The sequence below is a fragment of the Dermacentor albipictus genome, unplaced genomic scaffold, assembly GCF_038994185.2.
Source record: "Dermacentor albipictus isolate Rhodes 1998 colony unplaced genomic scaffold, USDA_Dalb.pri_finalv2 scaffold_14, whole genome shotgun sequence".
NCBI lineage: Eukaryota > Metazoa > Arthropoda > Arachnida > Ixodida > Ixodidae > Dermacentor > Dermacentor albipictus.
The window spans coordinates 13,254,423-13,277,134 of NW_027225568.1; the positions used below are offsets into that span (position 1 = coordinate 13,254,423).

Sequence of the window (22,712 nt, forward strand, 5' to 3'; positions counted from 1 at the left end):
TGACACCGAGTCTCGTCTTCGATATTTGGAAAAAATGAAGCGCAAGGCACGCCGTTGCACACCTTCTAATTTTAGTGTGTTCTTTTGGTCGTAAGGATCCCAGACTTCACATGCATATTCCATTATAGGACGCACTAGTATTTTGTATGCAATAAGCTTGGATTCTGCGGATGCTTGTTTGAAAGTCCGTCGAATAAATCCTAATCTTTGATTTGCCTTACCTACTATATTGTCAATGTGGGTAGTCCAACTCATATTTGCAGTCAAAGTTACACCCAAGTACTTGTATTCTGTCACTCGAGTTAGTGGGGTACCCGATAGGGAGTAGTTGAACTGTAAAGGGGTGTGTTTGTGCGATATTGTCATGCATACAGTTTTATCCAAGTTCAGTGACATTTGCCATTTTCTACACCATTCATGTATTTGATATAAGTAAGAATTAAGTTTAAGTTGGTCATGTGCGGAGGTTACTTCAGTGAAAATAACGCAATCATCTGCAAATAATTTGATTGTATCGATGGGTCTGCTATCAGATCATTGATATATATTAGGAATAGCAGGGGTCCCAGCACAGAGCCCTGCAGCACTCCGGAGACGACCTCACATATTGTAGACTGGCTTTCTTTAACACTAACGAACTGTCGGCGATTCTTTAGAAAAGCTTCGATCCATTGGACGACTTTGGAGTTACCTAACACGACTCTTAACTTCAATAATAATTTCGTGTGACTAACTGTATCGAATGCCTTCCTAAAGTCTAGATAAATGATATCTACTTGGCCTCTTCGATCTAGCACTTCACAGATGAAATGCACTGTTTCCACAAGTTGGGTCACTGTCGAGAGGCCGCTACGAAAACCATGCTGAGACTCACTGAATAAATTTTCGCGCGTCAGAAATTCTCTGATGTGTTTAGAGACAACGTGTTCAAGAATCTTACATGGTGTTGACGTTAGTGCAATAGGTCTGTAGTTGGAAACACATTTGAGATCTCCGCCTTTTGGTATTGGGATTATTTTACTTAATTTCCAATCGTCAGGCAGGGCCCCCGACGACAGTGATTTTCGAAAGATAACTAAGAGGTATTTGGCTATCCACTCCGCATACCTCTTTAAAAATGCATTAGGAATTTCGTCAGGTCCAGATGATTTACATTGTTTTAGATTGAGCAATAGTTTAAATATACCTCGCTCGGAACGATGGAGTTCGCCTAGAGGAAGGAAGCAACGAGAAACGCTAAAGTCGTCTACTTCGCCATTGTCTGTAGTAAAGACACTGGAGAAATCCTGTTAAGCTCCTTTGCAATATCTTCTTCATTAGTAATATAGCCTTGAGTCGTACACAACTCAGAGATTACCTTTTTATCTTTTGAAAAGTGCCTCCAAAACTGCTGGGGTGAGTATTTAAGGAACTTTGGCATTGTAACATTAAAATACTTCTGTTTGGACTCTCTTATTTTATCCTTCAACTCTTTTTTGAGCGCAATAATCTGTTCTAACAGATCTAGATCGGGAACACGTTTGTGCCTTGCTCTGGATCGTTCTATCCTCCTTTTCAAATGGATAATTTCGCGTGATATCCAGGGGTTATGCACACGTTTCTTTTTTACCCTCAAGGGCACAAACTGGGCTATGCATTTGTGTACAAGGGCTTTAAACATTAGCCCAACTTTGTTTATATCCGCATTTTGTTGGAGACAAAGCTCCCTAAACCGTTCAAAAGAATTGTCCAATTCGTCAAGTATAGCCGTATCATCGGCCACATTGTATTCCCTGTAAGTCGAAACACGTCTGGATATATTTCCATTTTGCTGAAACATCAGTGTTAAGCCAACGACGAAATGATCAGAAATTCCAGAAAAAATCTCAACTTTGTGTGGCGGAGGAACAACTTTTCACTCAGAAATACGAGGTCAAGGACAGATTTGCTGGCTTGCTGGACACGAGTGTATTCATTGACAACTTGATGAAGACTGTGCGAAAAACACGTTTCGATTAGTGCGGTGGCAGACTCGCATTCCCTACTTCCCGGCAACATGCTGTCCCACAATACTCCAGGAACATTAAAATCACCTGCTACAATAACGTTCTTGTTTTGTACACGCAGGGAATGCATGAAATCATTCAGTCTCTCGATAGCTGCTGCACTTGTCCCAGGTGGGCGATACACTGCACCGATTACAACTTCGGTTACCCCCCCAAAAATTTTACACCACGCTGTTTCTATATCTGAAGGATACTCAAATACTGTATACTGCAGTCTGCTATCAATAAAAATCGCCACACCCCCACCTCGGCTGCTACGGTCGTTCCTTATCACTTTGTACCCCGGCGGACAGATTTCGTGATCATAAACTTCAGAGTAGAGCCATGTTTCCGTCACTATCACTACATCCGGCTCGTGCTCGGTCAAAACATACTCCAGTTCAACGCTTTTGTTTAAGAGGCTACGGGCGTTAATACTGAGCAAATGAAGCCTGCGCGTCGGGTGACGTCAGTCAGATGCTATCGCTCTAGTTGCAGTTGCGTTCGGGTCTGTCTTTTGCTGATACATTACATAACGTTGCTTTTTCACGTCATCCCAAGCATAAGTGGTGCCGTCAATCTTCATCTTGTCGTAAACAAGAATAACTTTGTGCCCGCTCTCTCTATCCCCCAAAGCACTGTTCCAAAGGTTTCGTCGCTTCTGTCTAACATCTTTTGATAATCTTCATTAATAAAAATACCTGTCTCTTTCAGCTTCCGAGCACTCCAAAGTACAGCCCGCCTTTCATCAAAATTAGTAAGACGCAAGAATATTGGCCTTATTTTGCCTGAAGAATACTTTCCAACTCTGTGCATGCGTTCTACACTCGCAACAGGAACATTTAGCTTCTCTAGAAAAATTCTGCGAACTACTTCATCTTTCAATGACTCCGATGTTTCATTTTCTGTCTCGGAGAGTCCCATTACGATGAGGTTATTGCTTCGACTGCGGTTTTCGAGAACTTCGAGTTTTTTCTGCATGCCATGCAAACACGTACGTAAGTTAGAAATTTCTATTTCTGATTGTTCTATTTTCTTAGTTAGCTCAGGAATACTAGACACAATAGTCTCAACCTGAGCAACTGTTGCCTTTAGGTCGGTCACATCAGTCTTCAAACCTTTAATTTCAGCCAGAATTTGTTCTAGTAACTGTCTTTCAGGACCCGGATTCGTTTCAATGTCACCACAACATATCAATTGCATCATAACATCCAAACATTCACTGGAAATTGCACAAATGGCTTGTGGGCTCGGCAGCACTAGCAAACCAGGACAGTCGTCTTTGAAACAAACATAAGAGCGTTTGTCACCAACCTGCGTGAAGAACAAAACTGAGTTTGTCAGTCCTTTCATCGCGGTGCCGCCAAGCCCACTGGCGCCGGAGCGATAGTCCATCGTCGAAGAAACCGCCCCATTCGGTGATATCGATGACCTCAGTGCTTCCCACGATGCAGTCAATGCCCGGGTGCGCAGCAGTATGAAGTCGGTTGTTCCAGCGGAGTACACGGAAGCAGTCACACTGAAGAACTCGATTTTGGGAAGAAGTGTGAATTCATCCTCGGCTTGCACTTGAACCGGACACGACAGGCAACACCGCCTGTTTGAAGAACAAAACTGAGTTTGTCAGTCCTTTCATTGCGGTGCCGCCAAGCCCACTGTGCTGTGTCTGCCTATCTGTGCTGTCACAGATAGATAAAAAGATAAAAAGGAGATGCATGCAGAAGCAAATATTTTCAATATGGGCTATTTCTATATATTGATAGCAAGCTCATTCGTATGAGGCCAGAACTTTCTCACAAGTAATATTCTCTCTCACAACAGCAGTTAAGTAAACCTCAACTGTTCTCACATACTCTGAGCTCGCGCGCAATGCCTCAGTGTTGCGTTTCGCTGCTTTAAAGAGTTTATTTTGGTTTGCACGAGGGACACCTGAATCTCAGCATCAGTCAACACTTTAGTTTTTTTTTTGTGAGCTCCAGCTCCTTCAAAAAAGCAGTGTCACGCTTCCTTTCCCGTTCATTCCTCAATGCGTACGTCCTTTCTGTACTCGTTTTCCTTCTGCCACGCGTTCGTCCGACAGACCATTTGAATCATCTCCTTGGTCAGTTATACAGTCAACGTACAATTCTCGGACTACTTAGGGGCCGCGAAACTGTTGGAAAAAATGAATGCAGATATTCCACTGCCCTTAAAGGGCCCCTCACCAGGAACCATAACAAATTTTGGTTAAACGCTTGAAATTGTTATGTGTCCTCTAAGGAGCATTCTGCCACAAAACAAAATTGAATCAGCCCATTAATAGCCGAGAGAGAGAGAACTAAACTTTATTTTTCCAAAACGGTAAACCAAGTTGGAACCCGGTTCACCCTAGGTGGGAGGATTCCTTATTCCAAGAACCCTCTCTCTGGCTTGAGCTGCCTCCTTGGCCCGGGCGACGAGACTGCGTTGGTCGTCCACGTCATCGGAGGAAAGCTTGGCCTCCCACGTTTCAGTTGTCGTATGGATCTGCGGTGCGTTGGGGCGCTCTTCTGGTGCTTCTATGGTGTGGCCTTCCTTGGAGTTGTCTTGTGGAGCTTGTGAGGTAGGGTCTGCGGATGTATCACGCAGTGGGCAATCCTGGACCATGTGTTGCAGGGCTTCTGGAACGTCGCAATGGGGGCATGTGTACGAGTACTGCGTAGGGTACAGTCTGTGCATGATTATTCCGTGGACGTAGGTGTTGGTCTGTAGGCGGCGCAGGATGACTTCTTCCTCTTTGCTCACATTCTTGTGTGGTAAAGCGTACGTTCTTCTACTTTAGGGCGATGTCATCAACGTTGGTGGCCGGCCTAGTGTGGGATGGCAGGAAAGCCCGGCTGGTATGCTCGCGGGCAGCGGCGTGTGCCGCCTCATTTGCTGTCATGCCCTGATGGCCTGGAACCCAGTTGATGTGGATGTCGGGGAGCGGAGCACGTGCGATGTGATTTCTTAGTATTTTGAGCGCAGTTTCTGATACGCGTCCTTTTTGATAGTTGCGCACTGCTGCTTGGGAGTCTGTTAGTACTACTGCTACTTTAGGGCAAGTTGTTATTGCCAGAGTGATTGCCGTTTCTCCTGCAGTCTCAGGGGCTCTTGCTCGGATGGTGACAGCTGCAAGTTCTTTGCTTTGGTGATCCGTGATGCTTAGGGCAAAGGCGTTTCGTTTAATATACCGGGCAGCATCGGTGTACCTCATATCAGGGTCTCTCCCGTATTTCTTGCTGAGTGTGCGGATTCTGCTTTGCCGACGCTCCTTATGGTAAGTTGGATGCATAGTGCGCGGTATACTTGCAATGCTGATAGAGTCCCGGCCTGCAGGTGGGATTTTTGCTTTCTGGTCTGTGTCTGCAATGAAGGTTTCACTGTAGTTGAGGTAGCGCAAAACTGCACGTCCGGTGGGTGTGAGCTTGAGCTGCTCTAGTTGGCCAATCTTATAAGCCTCGACAAGCTCTTCCCACGTATTGTGGACGCCGAGCTTGAGGAGTTTCTCCGTTTATGCCATGGGTGGGAGGGTCAAGGCTACTTTGATTGCCTTTCGAATGACAACATTGAGTTTCTTGATTTCTGCTGGCTTGAGCGTGAAGTAGGGAGTTCCGTAGGTGATACGGCTAGTTAGGAGAGCTTGAATTATGCTTAGTGTGTCGTGCTCCTTGAGCCCGCTTCTTTAGTTCGTGATCCTCTTGACAGGTGCGTAACTTGTGACAGTGTGCGTTGCAGACGCGGAGAGTGGCTGCCCCTGATCCGTCCTTGTGGATGTGAAGTCTGAGTACGCGAAGAAAGTCGACTGTAGGGATCTTGGTTCCGTTGAGCGAGACGCTAGGATTGGGTTCGATATAGTTAGCTGGTCTTCCTCGCGTCCGTGCTCTCGGGACGAGAAGCTCTGACTTTTCGGGTGCGCATTGGAGACCGCACTCTCGGAGGTATCTTGCGATAGTATCGGCGGCTTCTTGTAGATTGCGTTCTTGTTGTCCGGTAGTAAGTGCTTCGGTCCAGAGCGTGACGTCTTCGGCGTAAAGGGCATGGCATAGGTTTGGAGGGCATTCAGTTGTTTCGGTAGTTTGACCATTGGTTGGTTAGTTGGGGTTTAATGGCACAAAGGCAACTAAGGTCATGCTGCGCCAGTCACAAGACAAAAGGAAACCCAAGGTTAGAGCAGGCAAACCTGCATTGCATTATAGTTCGTGTAAATAACCAGTTGTCTCTAAAAAGTGGAACAGGTTAGTAAATGGCACTTGCGGGTCATCTGCCAGTAATAGGGCAGGGTGAGGCAAGTGTCCATTGTCCTTGAGGTATGTTGCTAACCGGTCGTGCACCATGTGCTCGAGGAGTTTGCCCACGCAAGATGCGAGGGAAATGGGACGTAGCTTTTTGATGAGAAGGGGTTTGTTGGGTTTGGGGATAATGGTGACCTCCGAATGCTTCCAGGCTGCTGGTAGGTCCCCCTTTTCCCAGCAGTCGTTGTAGTATTGTAGCAATGTTGTAGTGGCAGATTGCAGGAGGTTGCGTAGGAGCTTATTAGTTATTCTATCCTTGCCGGGACTGGTGTTTCTAGTGGGTTTGGCTAATGCTACGTGGAGCTCTGAAGAAGTGGGCTTGTCGCTGGTAAATTTTTGCTGAAGCTTACGAAGGAGATCATGCTCCAATCCAGCATGATTGTGGATCAGTCTGCGCAGATCTTGCCTCTGTTGCGTTTTGGTGCGATAGGTAGCTAAGGGAGCGCGTAAAAGGTGCCAGGTTTTCTTGGTGCTGAGTGTCCCTTGAATGCTGTCACAAAAGGTGTGCCAATTTTGCCTGCTAAGTTGCTCCGCGTAATCTTGGGCCTGTATGGTGAGAAGGGTGATTCGTTGCTTAAGTTTTCTATTGAGCTTTTGTCTCTTCCACCTCTCCAGGAGGTTTCTTTTGGCCTCCTAGAGATGAAGGAGATGCGGGTCGACTGCGGGGGTGTTGATGCTTGGCTAGAAGCTCTTGATGTGGTTTTCTGCGGTGATGAGAAGGCCCTTGAGCCAATGGTCGATGTCGCCTATTGTTGTGTTGCCGCTGAGGTTGTCTCTGAAGGACTTCCAGTCTGTTAGCCGAGCAACTCCAGTCTTGGTTGGTTTCTGTTTATGCGCGATGTCAAGTTGGATAATGTGGTGGTCACTTCCAAGTGTCTCCGAGGGCCGACTCCACTCGGCCCAGTGGACGTTCGCTGTGAACCTAAGATCCGGGTTTGTGTCCCTGGAGACACTGTTACCGACTCTCGTGGCCTGCAGTGGGTCATTCCAGAGTGTCAGCCTGTGTTGTTGAGCAGTGTCGTGCACTCACGCTCCCTTCTTGGTGGTGTTTGGATAAGCCCATGCTGTATGTGGGCGTTGAAATCTCCCATTATGACAACTTGAGGGCCTTTCGTGTGTTTCCCGAGTTCACGGACAAAGTGGTCGCATTCTGGAAGTTGATCACGAGGAGGGCTGTATATGCTGGCAATAAAGAGGCTTTGCTGCGTTTTTCTGTCTGGTATGATCTCTAATAGGGTGTGCTCAATGGGGATGTCTTCTATGTTGTGTTCCTGTGTTGTGAGAGTTTTCTTGGTAAGGATGGCTGTGCGCTGAGTTTGTGCATGAACGGTGTATCCTTGAAGTCGGATGTTGTGGGTATTGGTTTCCTGTAGGGCAATTACATCAGGGTGGTCCAGTTTGACGAGTTCTTGTGGGTTTGCATACCGGGGACGGAAGGATCGACAGTTCCATTGCCAGATGCACAGAGTATTTTGCGGGCTCTTTGTTGTGGTTTTAGGTGTCGCCATCATGAGGCTCTTCAGCTTCACAGGAAGCTTCGTGGTTGGGTGAGATCGAGCGGGAGGCATTGCGACTGTTAGTGCGAGCATTCTTTCTACCCTGCTCGGTTGTGTTGAGAAGGCTGTCGAGGTAAGACTTGGTGACATAATTGTTCTTTGCGTGTGCTATGAAATTGTTGACCTGGGCTGTTAGGCCGGTAACCTGGCTTCTGAGAGCGGTGACTTGATTTGCGTGGGTGGTGACTTGGGTGTTAAGGGTCGCAATCTTCTTGACGATAGACTTGGTGATGTTTTCAATCAGGGCAAGGATGTTCTTTGTGAAGACGTCCTCGAAAGCCTGGAGGTGCTTTTGAACTCTAGCTTCGATCGCGGAATCAACTGCCTCCGTGGTTAGCGCTGTGAATGGTTGCTTGCTTTCATGTTTGTATTCTTTGCATCTTTGGAATAGTCTGTCTATGAGACTTTGTTACAGATTTTGTAGCTTGCTCTCGAGGGCTGTTATGGCTACCGCTTGTGCCGATTCGACGCTGGCACTGCCTGAGCTGCCGGCCACTTCAGCGTAATGCAGGTGTTTTCGGGAACGCGATCGCGATCTTGATTGTGATCCATGGGTCTGTTACTTAATAGCCGAGATAGAAATATTTTAGTTCCGCCAACCCAATTTTAGGAGGCGAGTTCCACTGCCAAGCGAAATACTTTTTCCACTCGCCCCACCTAGCCTCCGCAAGTGAAATTCCTTCCCTGCTTTGTCCCACACCAGACCTCGGGGATCGCGTGACGCATACGTCACGGGCCCTGCCTTCACTTTTTTTTTTCTACGCTGCGCATTGGCCCCGATGGCGTCGCACGCGAGCTGTTGAGATTGTGCGCAACAGCGCACTAGTTTGCTCACTGTCTATGAGGACACCTGACTAGTGGTACAAGTCAGTGTTACGTACAAGAATACTGAGGCAGACACAAGCAGATCACAGAGCATGATCCCGCGGTGGAATACAGTAGAAAATGGCGTAGTTTCGGTGTCTGTGCGGGCGATTGCACGACGTGTGAACAAGGAGATAAACTGGAAGTGCATCGCCCTTGCTGCGGTGCGAAGTAAAACAAAAACATGCAGACCTTCGATTCGTGTTTTATTATTTCTCTAAGCTTTAATTCGTCTATTCAAGCAACATATTACGCCAATAAGAGATGTTGGCTTGACTAATTCTCGAAGGCACGTCTCACCACAAGCGACGTCACAGTACATGTGTTGACCAGCACTTGTCCCAGACAACACTCAACTTCCTGCGTACGTCCTCAAAAGGTACAAACGTCCTCGTCCGTTCTGTGTCGTTCTGAGGATGTCCTGAGGACGTCATGAAAAGGTACAGGCGTCCTCGTCCGTTCTGCATCGTTCTGAAGATGTCGCGAGGATATCAGTTACAGGATTATTCTAGAATGGTCTTCAAAAGGATGTGTTCAGGATAACAACACTGTTAATCCCTTGGAAAGCTGCTAGTTGTGAAATAAATGCTGTTTAAGTGTTGATTTATTACAAAATACAATTAAAAATAGCTGGTTATGTATAAAAGGCTATGAAGTTACGATGATAACCTAATTATGATGTTTTGCCTAAACTGAAAGAACATCGGCATAAATAAGTCGTCGATGCAATTTTGGTAAATGAGCTATTTTCCTTAGCCGTCTCCCTTACGGACTGCTTGGCAAAAAATAGGCATTGTAAAGAATAAAATTTTGTTCAAAATCGCTGCCCCCGCTTTTTTTTTGCCGCTGGCAACACTGGGACGAAGTCAAGCCAAGCCCGAGCCTCCCATTTTGGCGGGGCACTCAATCAAAAAGATGGCGCAGTGCGAAGCGGTCGCTGATGAAGTCACGACCACAGAAAATGATCTCGAGCCAGATGTGAATGCCAGTGAGTGCTGTCCAGCCTTCTGAAAACCGTGGTGTTGCTTGTTGTGCTCGTGATGGAGGAAAGCAGAGAACGACAGTTTCGCTGGGAGCAAAAACGGCGTGTTGATGCGTGTGTTCATTTCCTAAGACGTTCCCAATGACTTCGCAGCGCCGGCGTGCAGCACCTCACATGCAACGGAGCCCACACAGGCGCTGCCTTTCGTGTCCGGCGCGGATGACAGTGGCCACGTGGAGAATCAGCGTGAAATGAATTTGGGTGATAGGGAGATAGCGCAATCTCCTGAGATGAGTAGAGAGCTAGCACGTTTCGTTCATGACGATGTGCAAGTGCTGTGTCAGCATGGTGTAGTGGACACCAAGTTAGTGAGTGACCTAGTCAGCGGTTCTTTACCTGGTGGCGACGTGGACTTGTCGCTTTCGACCATATTGTTGCAACACGAACAATGCCAACTCCAAAGCAGGGATGCACAAATCACGCAGGACTCTGAATGTGATAGTGGCGACAGCAACGTGTTGACCATACGGCAGATGTTGCAAGCTTGGGCTGCTGAATCGCGCTGCCCTCAGGCCGCGGTCACGTCACTATTGGCAGTTTTGCGAAGCCACAGTTGCCTTTCGTCACTACCGTCGTCTGCTAGAGCTCTTCTGCAAACTCCAAAAAGGGTCCTTACCATCAAAGAGCTAGGAGGAGGGAAATTTCACCATTTTGGCCTAGAGGCAGGACTGCGGCAAACACTTCATGGCGGTGAGCACTTGCCTGCCGAGCTTAGTCTTAGCTTTAACATTGATGGTCTGCCACTAGCCAAGAGTTCAAGAGACCAACTCTGGATCATCCTCGGCCGCATCCAAAATTTTGAAGATGGAGAACCATTTGTTGTCAGCCTTTTTTTCGGCAAAACCAAACCGCAAGATGCAAATGAGTTCTTGCAGTGCTTTGTTGAGGAAACCAAAAAACTGCTGGTGGAAGGCCTTTCTGTTCATGATGCATCAGTTCCTGTGAAGCTGCATAGTATAATTTGTGATGCACCTGCTAAAGCCTTTGTCCTTTATATCAGGAGCCACACAGCATATTCCAGCTGCACAAAATGCACTGTCAAGGGAATGTATAGAGCAGGAAGAGTTTGTTTCCCGACTTTTGCTAACACCCTCCGTACTGATAACAGTTTTTGCAACCAGAGTCAGGAGCAACACCACACAGGCCGCAGTATTTTGCAGGAACTCCCAATAGATATGATAAAGGATCTGCCTTTGGACTACATGCATCTTGTCTGCTTAGGTGTCATGCAAGAACTCCTTGTTCTTTGGGTGCGCGGGTCGAAAGAAGTGAGACTTGGCTCTAAAGTTCGAAGTGAAATCTCCGAGAGCAGCATTAAACTCGCAAAGTTCAATCCTTCTGATTTTAATAGGAAGCCGCAAAGTCTTGTGGAGCTAGATCGCTCGAAGGCAACTGAACTTTGCTTCTTCTTACTATACGGAGGGCCTTTAGTGTTGTCTTCTACAATCCATTCCCACATGTATGAGAATTTTCTTACACTGCATGTGGCCATTACAATACTAGCCTCACCTAATTCAACTGCAAGTGAGGTTAGTCACGCAGGTGACTTGTTAAACATTTTTCTTCGAAACTTCAACAACATTTATGGACAAGAGCAAGTGTTGCACAATGTGCATGGCTTAAGCCACATTGCATCTGATGTCTTGCACCTAGGTCCCCTGGATGCTTGGAGTGCATTTCCATTCGAAAACTACATGTCAAACATCAAGAGAATGATACGAAAACCTGAACATCCCCTTGAGCAGCTCTGCAATACATTGTCAGAGCAAAGAAATGTTCCAAAAAGAAATCTGGTACCATCAGAAGGTCTATTTTCTGTAGAGCATAACTGCGGTCCATTGATTCTGCCATTCAAAGGCCCACAGTTTAAAAAGGCACATTACCTGGCAGTGTTGTACTGGCAGCTGGTAAGAACAGCTGCTGCACATTAAATAATGGAACAATTATTATTGTGGAGAAGTTTGTGCATGACAAGTCAGGCACACCCTTTGTGAGAGGAAGAGAGTTCCTCCAAAGAAGAGACTTGTATACAAAACCTTGTTAATCAAGAATGCTTGGGATTTGCGTTGTATCTCAGCTGTCTGGCTTGCGGTCCTGGCCAGTTCGGAGTATACTTCAGAAATGTCTGAGAGTGTTGTTCAAGAGAGAAAATATTATTTTTCCACTTTTGCATGCTGTTGTTCCGCAATAGTTGTCATGTTGCTGTACAGATGTTGCAATTTAATTTGTCCTCATCGGTGTAACTGCTTTTGGAAATAAACTAGGTTTCTTTCTTTTTTTGCAAGGTGGCCTCTACATAGTAGTAAAATTTCTTGAAGAAAATGATGCTGTTGCCACTATACATAAAAACTGGATTGATGGCAACAGCTGCATGTGGCCTCCACAAAAAAATACATAAAAAGCTTGTTAAAAGCTGGGGCCATGCCTGGAAATGACTGGAGGACTCTGCCTTGTGAAGTGGTTGAGGCATTTGGTAATATTTATTATTTTGTCCATTTTATATATGCAGGCTGCAGCCGTATTGCAATGATTGTGTACTATTCGAACATGTAGACTTTTCTTGTGTGCTTTATTAAACATGTAAATTAACTAATTCTGCATGCAGCTTGCACTATGTTGCATTCTATTCTGAAGCCCCACCTGTTTATGATAGAACCTGTAGGTTATACCAAAGCTTCAGATCAAGCGAGTGAAAGGTGAATGTTGAGCTTGCAAATTTAATGTCGGCCATTATGTCTTCAGGGAGAACATGCTGTTTTTTAAGCGTCTTGTACATACTTGCTCAGATAATTTTAATAGAAAGTCTTAAAACAACCTATGGCAGCTATAACCTAAAACTATTCCAATATGTTTTTATTCCAAATTGACCATTAGGCCTCTGTGATAGGTCAAAATGGCTCGGGATCTGCCCATATTGGTGTGGCGCCCACCCATATTGGCTGGACTCGAAACATTCTGACCTATCAGAGAGGGCTAATGACCAATTTGGAATAAAAACATAGTGGGATAGTTTTAGGTTGTAGGGCCTTTTATGTGGACAACTGCACAAGTGAATGCCCACACTGGTTGGGGCATGTGGTTGTACTGCGTTTAACCATAGCTGACTAAACATTTCTGTTGCTGAATGTTCTTATCAAAAGAATAGGAGCATCTTTATTCACATAGAAAATGTTACTTATGACGTCTTTGCACCAGCAAAGTAGGCCATAGTTCATCATTGCAATAATAGTTCTGCATGCTAGTTCCATACAGCACTACACTTTGTTGCTTACAGCGCAAGGAATGCCGTCACTATCTCCCGTTTTGCATTGGTACCAATACGGAGAAGTTGGGGTAAATTGCTTTTAGAGGTCAAAGCAGATTATTGACAATGTGGGACCACAATGAACTGCTTAGTTAGATGAGGCTTTAACTGCAGTGATCTTGTTTTAAACGGTGCTTGTATTTTAATTCTTGCGTGCATTCAAATGAAATCTGAAAATGAATGCTGCCCATTTATTTATACTTATGCCATACTTGTCTTTCATTTTTGCCTTAATTTCCTACTCATATGAAAAATCAGTTAAGCCAGAGAGGGCATAGGTGAAATTGTAGTTAATTGAAGTGTAGAAATAATGCAGTAAAGGGACATGAAAATGAACAAAAAGGTAACTGTTGCTTTTGGCAAGTAACCTTTTCGAATACATATGCAGTTTGAATACATTTAAAGTTCCAGTGATGTCCTGTATTTTTAAAGCCAGTGCAGAATAATATAGCCAATTTCAGCTAATTACGACGATGCTGTATGGGGCCTCAGAAATGCTGGGGACGTATTCTGAAACGTTCGCCGCCACGAAAGTTTCGCCCTGGCCACGCCTCCGCCGTTGCGGCGCGCTCTGAATGGCTGCTTTGACAAAACCGGAAATTCAGGTGGCGCAAGTGAATTTCCGGTTTTGTCAAAGCAGCCATTCAGCGCGCGCCGCAACGGCGGAGGCGTGGCCAGGGTGAAACTTTCGCAGCGGCGAACGTTTCAGAATACGTCCCCTGAAGACAACTCAGACATCGCAAGTGCAAGTGCACGTGGCAGAGGAAAAGGAAAGAAAGCACTACAGTGACGAAGACGAGATGCCACTCCCGCAGCCACCACAGTCTATGCAGAAAAGTATGCATTTTTTTCAGGTATCTGTAAAGAGGTGACAAAGATGTCATGGTCTCCATATTGGAGGGTTACTAGATCTGTGAAATACTGTTTACTCATCTGCTATGCATGACAGTCACAAGCGGTGCTCTATATCGCCAGTGGAGGTATAGCCAGGGGGTGGCACACTGGGCATGTGTCGCCCCTCCCTTTCTCTGATCAACTGTTACACCTAGAGTGCTCAGGCAATTTTGTCATGTTCTCATGCAGGATCAACACATGGTATTACAGAAAGATCTGCAAGGATGAAACTGTCAAGTATTTTGACTGTTTCACAGCACTCGGCATATAATGGTATGGTTTCTTGCATGCATTTATGGTGTGTAAATGAAGTTTCCAATTTTATAATGTAGTTTCAACATCTCGTTGTTTAACTCAAAAGAAGCTGCTGATTGCATTGCCAAAATTTTTGGTAACTGCAACTAAATCTGGTAATTTTTGCATCACTTGTTTTGCTATGCAGGAGCAATATGTTATGTGCAGGCCATCGAACCACCTTTCAAATTTACTTGTTGCTTGAAAGAGTTGTGGTATGTCATTTGCTGCATGTTCGTATTTGTTATTGTGTAACATTTGCATTCACAATTGTCATCACAGAGAGCTTGTATCACAGCATGTAGCAAATTTTAACATCGCTGGCTGCAGGGATGTCAAGCCCACTAACGTTTATGTAGCTGTCTGTGCACCTAAGGGGTCTAAATATTGAGCCTGAAACATTAGTATTACAACATGTCTTTATACTATTAACAAGTATCGCTGTTGTGATTGCAACGAGCAGAATTCTTTCCAAGTTATACCTTATGTTCTTGTACAGCAAGAACGCATGGTACCGCAAAGGAGCCACTGCACTCGTGGAACTTTCCACAGCGCTCTGCATATAATGGTAAGACCACTAGATTGTGTTGCGTTAGCTTGTGTTTCAGCACACTGAAAGATAATCTTTTTGATCTGCGTGAACGATGAGCGTTTCGTCATCACCCATCATGGGTGATGACGAAACGTTGCAGCAAAAGCAAGCCACGGTTTACAAAAGAGGTGCGCAGATGCGTTGAAGAGAGACATCTATACGCATGCCTAAAAAGAAAATAATTGCAAGAAAGCAAGAATCAGTGCAGAAAGATTACAAAAGATATGAATAGTTTGGTTCAAAAAGTCAACTTTACCTACTTCCAGTCCTTTGACCTGCACATCCAGGATCACCCTAAAGGATTCTGGCAGTATACATGTTAAAAAAATAGGCTGGGTTGTCCGTCCCACCACTTAATCATGACGGAATTATTGTTCCCTATAGTCTAGAGAAAGTGAAGTGCCTTAAGGCGTTCTTCCGCTTGGTATTTTCTACTGCTGAAAGCAACATTTGCCCGGCCGACTATCGCCCTGACTTTATCAGTACCGAACCCATGGCAGCTGTTCTATTTGAAGAGCGACGAATCGTGTCATTCTTAAAATGCTTGAAAGAAAACAGTGATACTACACCAGACGGTTTACCCACGATCCTGCTCTCTTCTTGTGCTTTTTCTTTGTCAAAGTAGCTGCAGATTTTCTTCACCAACTCATTACAGGACTGATCTTTACCTGATGAAATGAAAACTTGCAAACGTTGTGCCTGTACTTAAATCGGGACTTTTAAATATTGTTTCAAATTATTGACCAGTGTCTTTAACCAGTGTGACATGTAAAGTTTAAGAGCACAAGTTTTATGCTAATATGAGTCATCTTAGTGCATGCTCATTGTTAAATACCCATCAGCATGGTTTTCGCAGCAGTTACTCGTGTGTCACCCAGCTTACAGAATTCGTTTATCACTTAACGAGCGCACAGGATATAGGAGATTCTGTTCACTGTATATTTCTTGACTTCCGAAAAGCATTTCATGTTGTGTCACGTTCGTTATTAATAGAAAAATTATCTTGGTACAACATAAATGAGAACGTCTCTGTGAATTGTCTGTTTACATAGTTTGAGAAGCCAACAAACAAGGACTCCAAGGACAACATAGGGGAAATTATTTGTATGTACTAACTGAATTAAAGAAATGATAAATTAATGGCAATGAAGGTGGATGAATAAACAACTTGCCACAGGTGGGGAATGATCCCATGTCTTCGCGTTATGCATGCGATGCTCTAGCCAATTGAGCTACTGCGGTGCCATTTCCCCATCCACTTTCTTGGGTATTTGTTTTACTATTACAAGTAACCTTGGGAGTGCTAGCAAGTGCTACCAGTTGCAAACCTTGGCGGCTGATGTGGAACATCCTTTCTGCCACAGGTGTCACGAGTACATTATTTTTTTGAGTGAAGGCAACTGGTCAATAAACCCACGCGTGCTACCTGAAGGCATCAATGTTGCCAGATTCGAGACACTCTATGCCACCTGCTTTCAGGTAGCATGCATGGGTTTACTGACCACTTGAGGGTCTCGAATCTGGCAAGATTGATGCCTTCAGGTAGCATGCGGGGGTTTATTGACCAGTGGCCTTCACCCAAAAAGATCACATACTCGTGACGCCTGCAGCAGAAAGGATGTTCCACATCAGCAGCCAAGGTTTGTGAGTAGCGGTGCTGCCTAACATTCCCAAGGTAAATACCCAAGAAAGTAGATGGGGAAACGGCACTGCGGTAGCTCCATTGGTTAGAGCGTCGCACGCACAATCCAAAGACGTGGGATCGTTCCTCACCTGTGGCACGTTATTTCATCCACCTTCATTTCCATTCATTAATCATTTCTCGCATTCTATTAGCAATTACAAGTATTTTCCCCCATGTTTTCCTTGGTGTGTTTGTTCGTGGGCTTCTCATGATTATCGGGGCCCCTCAGTTAATCCCCTTCTTCTCGTTGTTTACATATTTTTACACTTTGCGTAACTGAATACAACCTACAAACTTTTACCACATGTTCTGGCATTTAGTTATAAATTACAAGCAATTACAATTAAGAATTGTAAATTAAATAAAATTAAATTAAGAATTACAAGCAATTGGGCCCAGCTGAAGTGTGATGCCTTGTGTTCTTGTGCAGAAAGAATGCATGGTAGTCCCGAGTGTTCTGCAAGGGAGCCACTGCAGCGGAGCTTTCCACAGCGTCCTGAATAAGATGGTAAGACCTCTAGTTTGTCTTAAGGTGGCTGAGCAAAGTTTAACCTTGTATATTGTGTATAATTATATTATGTTGCTAATTAAACTGACAAAATCAAAAATCACCACAAAGCGAAACAAGTTATGTGTCATGCAGGTGCCATCGGGACAAATCTTTAGATCTTTGTTGGATATCTCAGAATTTTCATTTACTGAAAATCCCACAAGCATCCTTACACAAGGGGCCAGCTGCACAAACATTTAGTATGACGGCTGCATGGATTCAGTGTAGTCTGAGTGGTCACCTGAAAGTTGCCACTTATAGTACCGTATGCTCACTGTCTGTGTACATATTTCGACACTTTGAGCAAACGAATACAACCTACATACTCTCACTACATGTTCACAAGCAGTGGGGTGTAGCTGACCGAGCCATTTATATTGAGTTTGCAAAATTGCTCATTATGAGTCCAACGCTAAATTCATGTTACATTGCAGAAAGCAGCAGTTTAAGTTGCATCTCAACGCCCTGTGGAGAAGGTAGATTTGAATTTGCAGACCATTCTAAAACGCACACATTTTGTCAATGTGATAATTTTATTCGAAACTGCAGTTTATTATTTCTGTTTTGGTGACATTGCAGACAACGCTCAGAGTGACTTGGCAGGCTTGTGGCCGTGCGTTAGTCGAACGGCGTCCCCAAGCTCAGGTAAGGTACGCATGGCTATAGAAATCAGCTCCAATACTATATTTGTGTTGTTTTCTTGAAGGCCATTAGGACTGTAGGAGCCAGCCACTTGAGCATGAACATTTAGGTAGGTTGAGTGCATCATGTTATAGTACCATGGCATGCCAATTTATTCCCTTCGTTGCATCTATACTTGTCTTTGCGAATAGGGTTGGAGAGACGCCAGAAAACCAGCACCCATGCCCGCTCGCCTCTTACGGCTGCCTCTCAGCCAAGAAATGATTTCTCACGATCAGGTAAGACTAAGTATATTGATTGCACTGCTGTCACTTATCTTGCCATAACTTGCAGGATCATATGGGCTGAGCAAGGCTTCATTTCCCACTGCTGATGTACTGTCTAGTAAGTGCATACTACTTTTAGTTGATATTAAGTGATAATTTGAATGCTCAGTTTGGCCATGCTCTGTCATACAAAAGGGCATGACTATGTGTATTGCTTTCTGGTACAGCAGAGAGTAGATTCCGTTGCAATTTAAATAGGCAATACTGCTGAATGAGCTTGCAAATGTGACTACATTCATAATGCAACCTCGACATTAGCATGCTATGCAACTGCAAACTTGTGAACTAGAAAACCTTATTTTGCAATTGGTGGACGTTTCATTGGCAAAGAACCTTGTGCGGGAAATTCACTCCCAATGGCTAAATAACTTGCAGCAACAACCTCAAGGCCCACAAGCAGGCCGGTTTCAACAGTAAATGGGCCATCTGGTAAGCAAAACTACATTCTACACTTCATTTGAACATGACTGGTGTTCAAATTTGAGATCCTTTCTGGTGCTACGTATTCTGCCTGTGCCTAATGCATGCCCGGATTCCTTGGGCTTTTTTTTAACATAATGGTTAGCATCCAAAACCATAGTTGAGTGTGACACCCTGGACAAAATTTAAGATCAGAAACAACGTACAGCGCGAAGAACAAGGACTGCGAGAGACGACATACACAGCGCTGTGTATGTCGTCTCTCGCAGTCCTCGCCCTTCGCGCTGTAGGTTGTTTTTGATCATGAATTACCAACTAGCCCAAGCAACCACCCTAAAATTTAAGACTTTTGTGCGCATGGATTTTTGCTGTCGATGTGAAATAGACAAGAAACTACGAGTGTGCATCATCCGAGTTTTCATTGTCAGCTTGCCTTGTCTACTACAGGTGGATGGCCTCTACCCTGCATCTAATATAATATTTTTGCCAAAACCACTTTCTGATTATGAGGCACGCCGTAGTGGAGGACTCCGGAAATTTTGACCACCTGGGGTTCTTTAACGTGCACCTAAATATAAGCACACGGGTGTTTTCGCATTTCGCCCCCATCGAAATGCGGCCGCCGTGGCCTACCCTGCATCTCAAATTGACTGTATGCTTCATCTGCCAAACCTATCTTATGCCTGCGGATTTCTTGATCTCATCACTCTGTCTGCATAATTCCCGGCTGCTCTTAACTGCCTACTCTTCCTTTTATATATCACCATTCATCTGGTCTACCCATTACATACATGAGACAACCTTTCCAGTTTCACTTCCCCTTATTCTAAACTAGAATGTCATTTGCCTACCTTCTGCATTTACATGTATATTTTTTTTATTTCATTGCTCACTGCATGATTGGCTTTTTTTCTTTCAATTTTCTTAGTTGCCAAAGTTCTAGCTCCATAGGCTAGTGCTAGCAGAATACAATGATTACATACATTTCTTTTCAAATATGTCAGTAAGCTGCAGATTTTTTATTACATTGCTATTGTTACCTCAATTTTTGTAGATTTTGAACACCAGGTCTTAAAGACCTTGCAAACAATTTTAATGAGGGTTGAGCACCAAGGGCGCCAACTTGATGCCATTGCACAACTGCTATGCAGCGACCCCTTGACAGTTGGGCCCGCAAAGGATGTGGTCCCAAAACCAATCGAGGACATTGAGGCATTCGAAGAATTTGAGGCCGAAATATCAACAAATGAAGGAACAAGGACACGCCTGGTCTGATAAGTTTTCTTTTCTTTCCCTGCTGTATCAAATGTACTTGCATATATGAAACTGACATTCCAGTGGACATTTTACAGGAATAGTGGTGCAGAGCAAAATGTAACATGGACACTAGGAGGCACATAAAAAAGACAAAACACCACACTACTAGCAACAATGATTATTCTCAGAACCAGACTGCTTCCATACCATCAGCATCAAGCAGACATAGATCACGTGGAAGCACTGAGAGAGGCGCTATGAAAGTCACACCATCAAAATTGTCATTGCTTACGCAGGAAAGCTAACTCCTTGGGAAATAATGCTATTGATGGCTTGTTAATGCAAAATTCACCAAGTATGTCGATATGCTCTGCCTCAAATATCAATAGGGTGATCTCTTTATATCGAGCAACAATGATGGCGAAAACATGATTACTGTTGGCCATATTGATTGCTGAGGCCGGGCATATCGACATACTTAGTGAATTTTGCATTAGCAAGCCATGAGTAGTGTTGTTTCCCAAGGAGTTAGACTTCCTGCATAAGTGGTGACAATTTGTACCCGTAGATTATCGTGGTTCGTGAATATGATTCGATAGTGCGACGTTCATAGTGCATGTCTCAGTGCTTCCACGTGATCTATGTCTGCTTGCCACTGATGGTATATAAGCGGTCTGGTTTTGAGAATAGGTTGTTGCTAGTAGCACTCTGTATTATCTCTTTATGTGCCTCCTAGTGTCCAGAGAAAAGACGGGGAATGCGGGAGATAGAAACTCAAGACGATGAGCAAAACGTGAACAAGGTGAATGCAGGAGCCAACGTTTCGACAAGTGGACTTGTCTTCTTCAAGGCGACGTATGCTTTCCTCGCCACAGTATATATAGGTGGGGTTCTTCTAAAGGAGGAGGGTGTGAGGTGGGAGGATGTGGAAATGAGGGAAAATGTGTTAGCGTGTCGAATTGAGAGTAAAGGAACGCTGTGTACAAGGTCAAAGCTAGGGCAGAACCCCCACCCCGGTCTGTCAACGCACGCACGTTAGACGGCGTGTCAAGGGCGTCTGACACCCCGGCTGACAAAAAAAAAAGAAAGGAAAGGAAGGGGGGAAAAAGAAAGGGGGGGATACGCCAAGAAATCAAACTAAACGTCTGATACACTACCTGTAAATTTTCGGCACTAGCATGGGTACGCCATTCGCTCCCACGTATGCGAACATCTTCATGGGACAGCTTGAAGCAGACCTGCTGAAATCCTACCCTTTAGAACCCCACACCTACCTTCGTTACATTGACGACATATTTATAATATGGGAAAACGGCACAAGCGCCTTAACCGACTTAATTAGCCATTTCAATAGCTTTCACCCGAGTATAGTGAAAGCTCGTTAATTCGAACTTCAATAATTCGAATTTATGGATAATTCGAACTGTACGATTTGGTCCGGCCAAGCTCCACAGAAGTCTATGTATAAAAAAGTCCGTTAATTCGAACGTGAGAAGATTCCCTCACGGATAATTCGAACTACGCTCACCTGGCACACGGCCAGAGAAACGCGCCTACTGCCTACACACAAGGCTGTATTGCCTCCGAAACAGAGAGAATGGCGAGAGAAGGCAAAATCGGAAAACAATTTAATCGACGCGGGGTCAGCCGGAAGGCAGCGGCGGCTGCCGCCTCTCCGTTCTACGTAACCCCCGAGACTTCTTGCCCGTTGCGAATCTCGGAGGTTTTGCAAATCTTGTACAGCTGCTAATGTTGTGCGGAGATGGCACGGCAAGCTCCAAAACACAGCGAATCAAGTACGTCGCAGCTGCGCTTGCAATCAAGAACCAACGAATCAGGGCCTTCGCCACCTTCACATGTTCAGTGTCTTTGTCTCGGCAGTCTTCATCGGTTGTGCACCTGTTTTCAGCTTAGGAGGTATCGGCCGTCGCGATTCATTGTGATGGTGTTAAGCCTCGGCTAACGTTGGTTTCGGTGGACATCGGTGGTGTGGCACAGTCGGACCCAGAGCTTCGACTTGAAGATGGAGTGTGCCCGCGGCACACGCCATCACTTTCTGAATCGCCAAATTTCTGACATGCCCTACTGCTTCCAAATCGCAGTGTACTGTTGCCCTCCTTCACTTTCGTTAGTTCGAACTTTCGTTAATTCGAACTGAAGCGGCTTCCCCTAGCGGTTCGAATTAACGAGCTTTTTACTGTATTAAATTTACTGCTCACCGCTCTCCCAGTCAGATCAAGTTCCTGGACACGATGGTCTACATAGAAAACGGAAAACTGAGAATGACACTTTACCGGAAGCCTACAGATAGCCAGCAATATTTAGACTACAACAGTCATCACCCGCGACATTGCAAGCAAGGAATTTTTGTCAGACAAGCGAAATGTATAAGGAGAATATGCAGTGAAGACCATGATTATATCCATCACCTAAATGACCTTAAATCAACGCTAGCAGAAAGGAACTATCCCCAAGTTGCTCTCGATAGAGCTTATGATGACGCGTCAAGATTGGAGAGACAGTCCAAATTAGCAACGAGACAGCCCACATTAGAATCTGACAGACCGCTGGCCTTTATAACAAAATATTCTAACGCACTCTCAAACATAAACAACATACTAAGAAAATACCACTCAATATTATCAAGTAACGAGCGTCTGCGAAAAGCGTTCCCAGATGTACCCAGGATTACCTATCACCAAAACAAAGAACCTTAAAGACATGTTAGTACACGCAAAAGTCAGCCAACAGCATTCCCTCGTAATAAAAGCTTGTTGTCGCCCTACGTGCAAAACCTGCAGGCACCTTCAAAGTGACATTAAAATTAAAAGCACCGCAAATAGTTATACACATGAAGTCAAATCTAGCTTCACTTGTACAAGTTCGGATGTGATTTATATGCTTGAATGTTCCTTCTGTAAGAAACAATATATCGGTGAAGCAGGACAATCAATGAACGACAGATTAAACG

General features: G+C 44.7%; 2 protein-coding genes across 5 annotated transcripts in view; one reads left to right on the forward strand and one right to left on the reverse strand.

The window, feature by feature from the left end:
* LOC135905830 (protein TsetseEP-like) overlaps nt 1-3,579 on the reverse strand; it is a 62,813-nt gene extending 59,234 nt beyond the window's left edge. For 3 of the 4 annotated variants that reach the window (XM_070528694.1, XM_070528693.1, XM_070528695.1), the window contains exon 1: nt 2,073-2,189. In XM_070528694.1, the coding sequence (XP_070384795.1) occupies nt 2,073-2,115 (43 nt within the window). In that variant the 5' untranslated portion in view covers nt 2,116-2,189. Of the gene's footprint in view, nt 1-2,072; nt 2,190-3,338 lie in introns of those variants that run through there. The other variant, XM_065436868.2, reaches the window with a different exon arrangement.
* Nucleotides 3,580-9,651: 6,072 nt separating this feature from the next.
* Nucleotides 9,652-18,086, forward strand: LOC139051714 (uncharacterized). Its single transcript, XM_070528699.1, has 4 exons — nt 9,652-9,724; nt 9,872-11,028; nt 16,977-17,054; nt 18,072-18,086. The coding sequence occupies exons 1-4, from the start codon at nt 9,652-9,654 to the stop codon at nt 18,084-18,086; spliced, it is 1,323 nt and encodes a 440-aa protein (XP_070384800.1).
* The last annotated feature ends 4,626 nt before the right edge of the window (nt 18,087-22,712 follow it).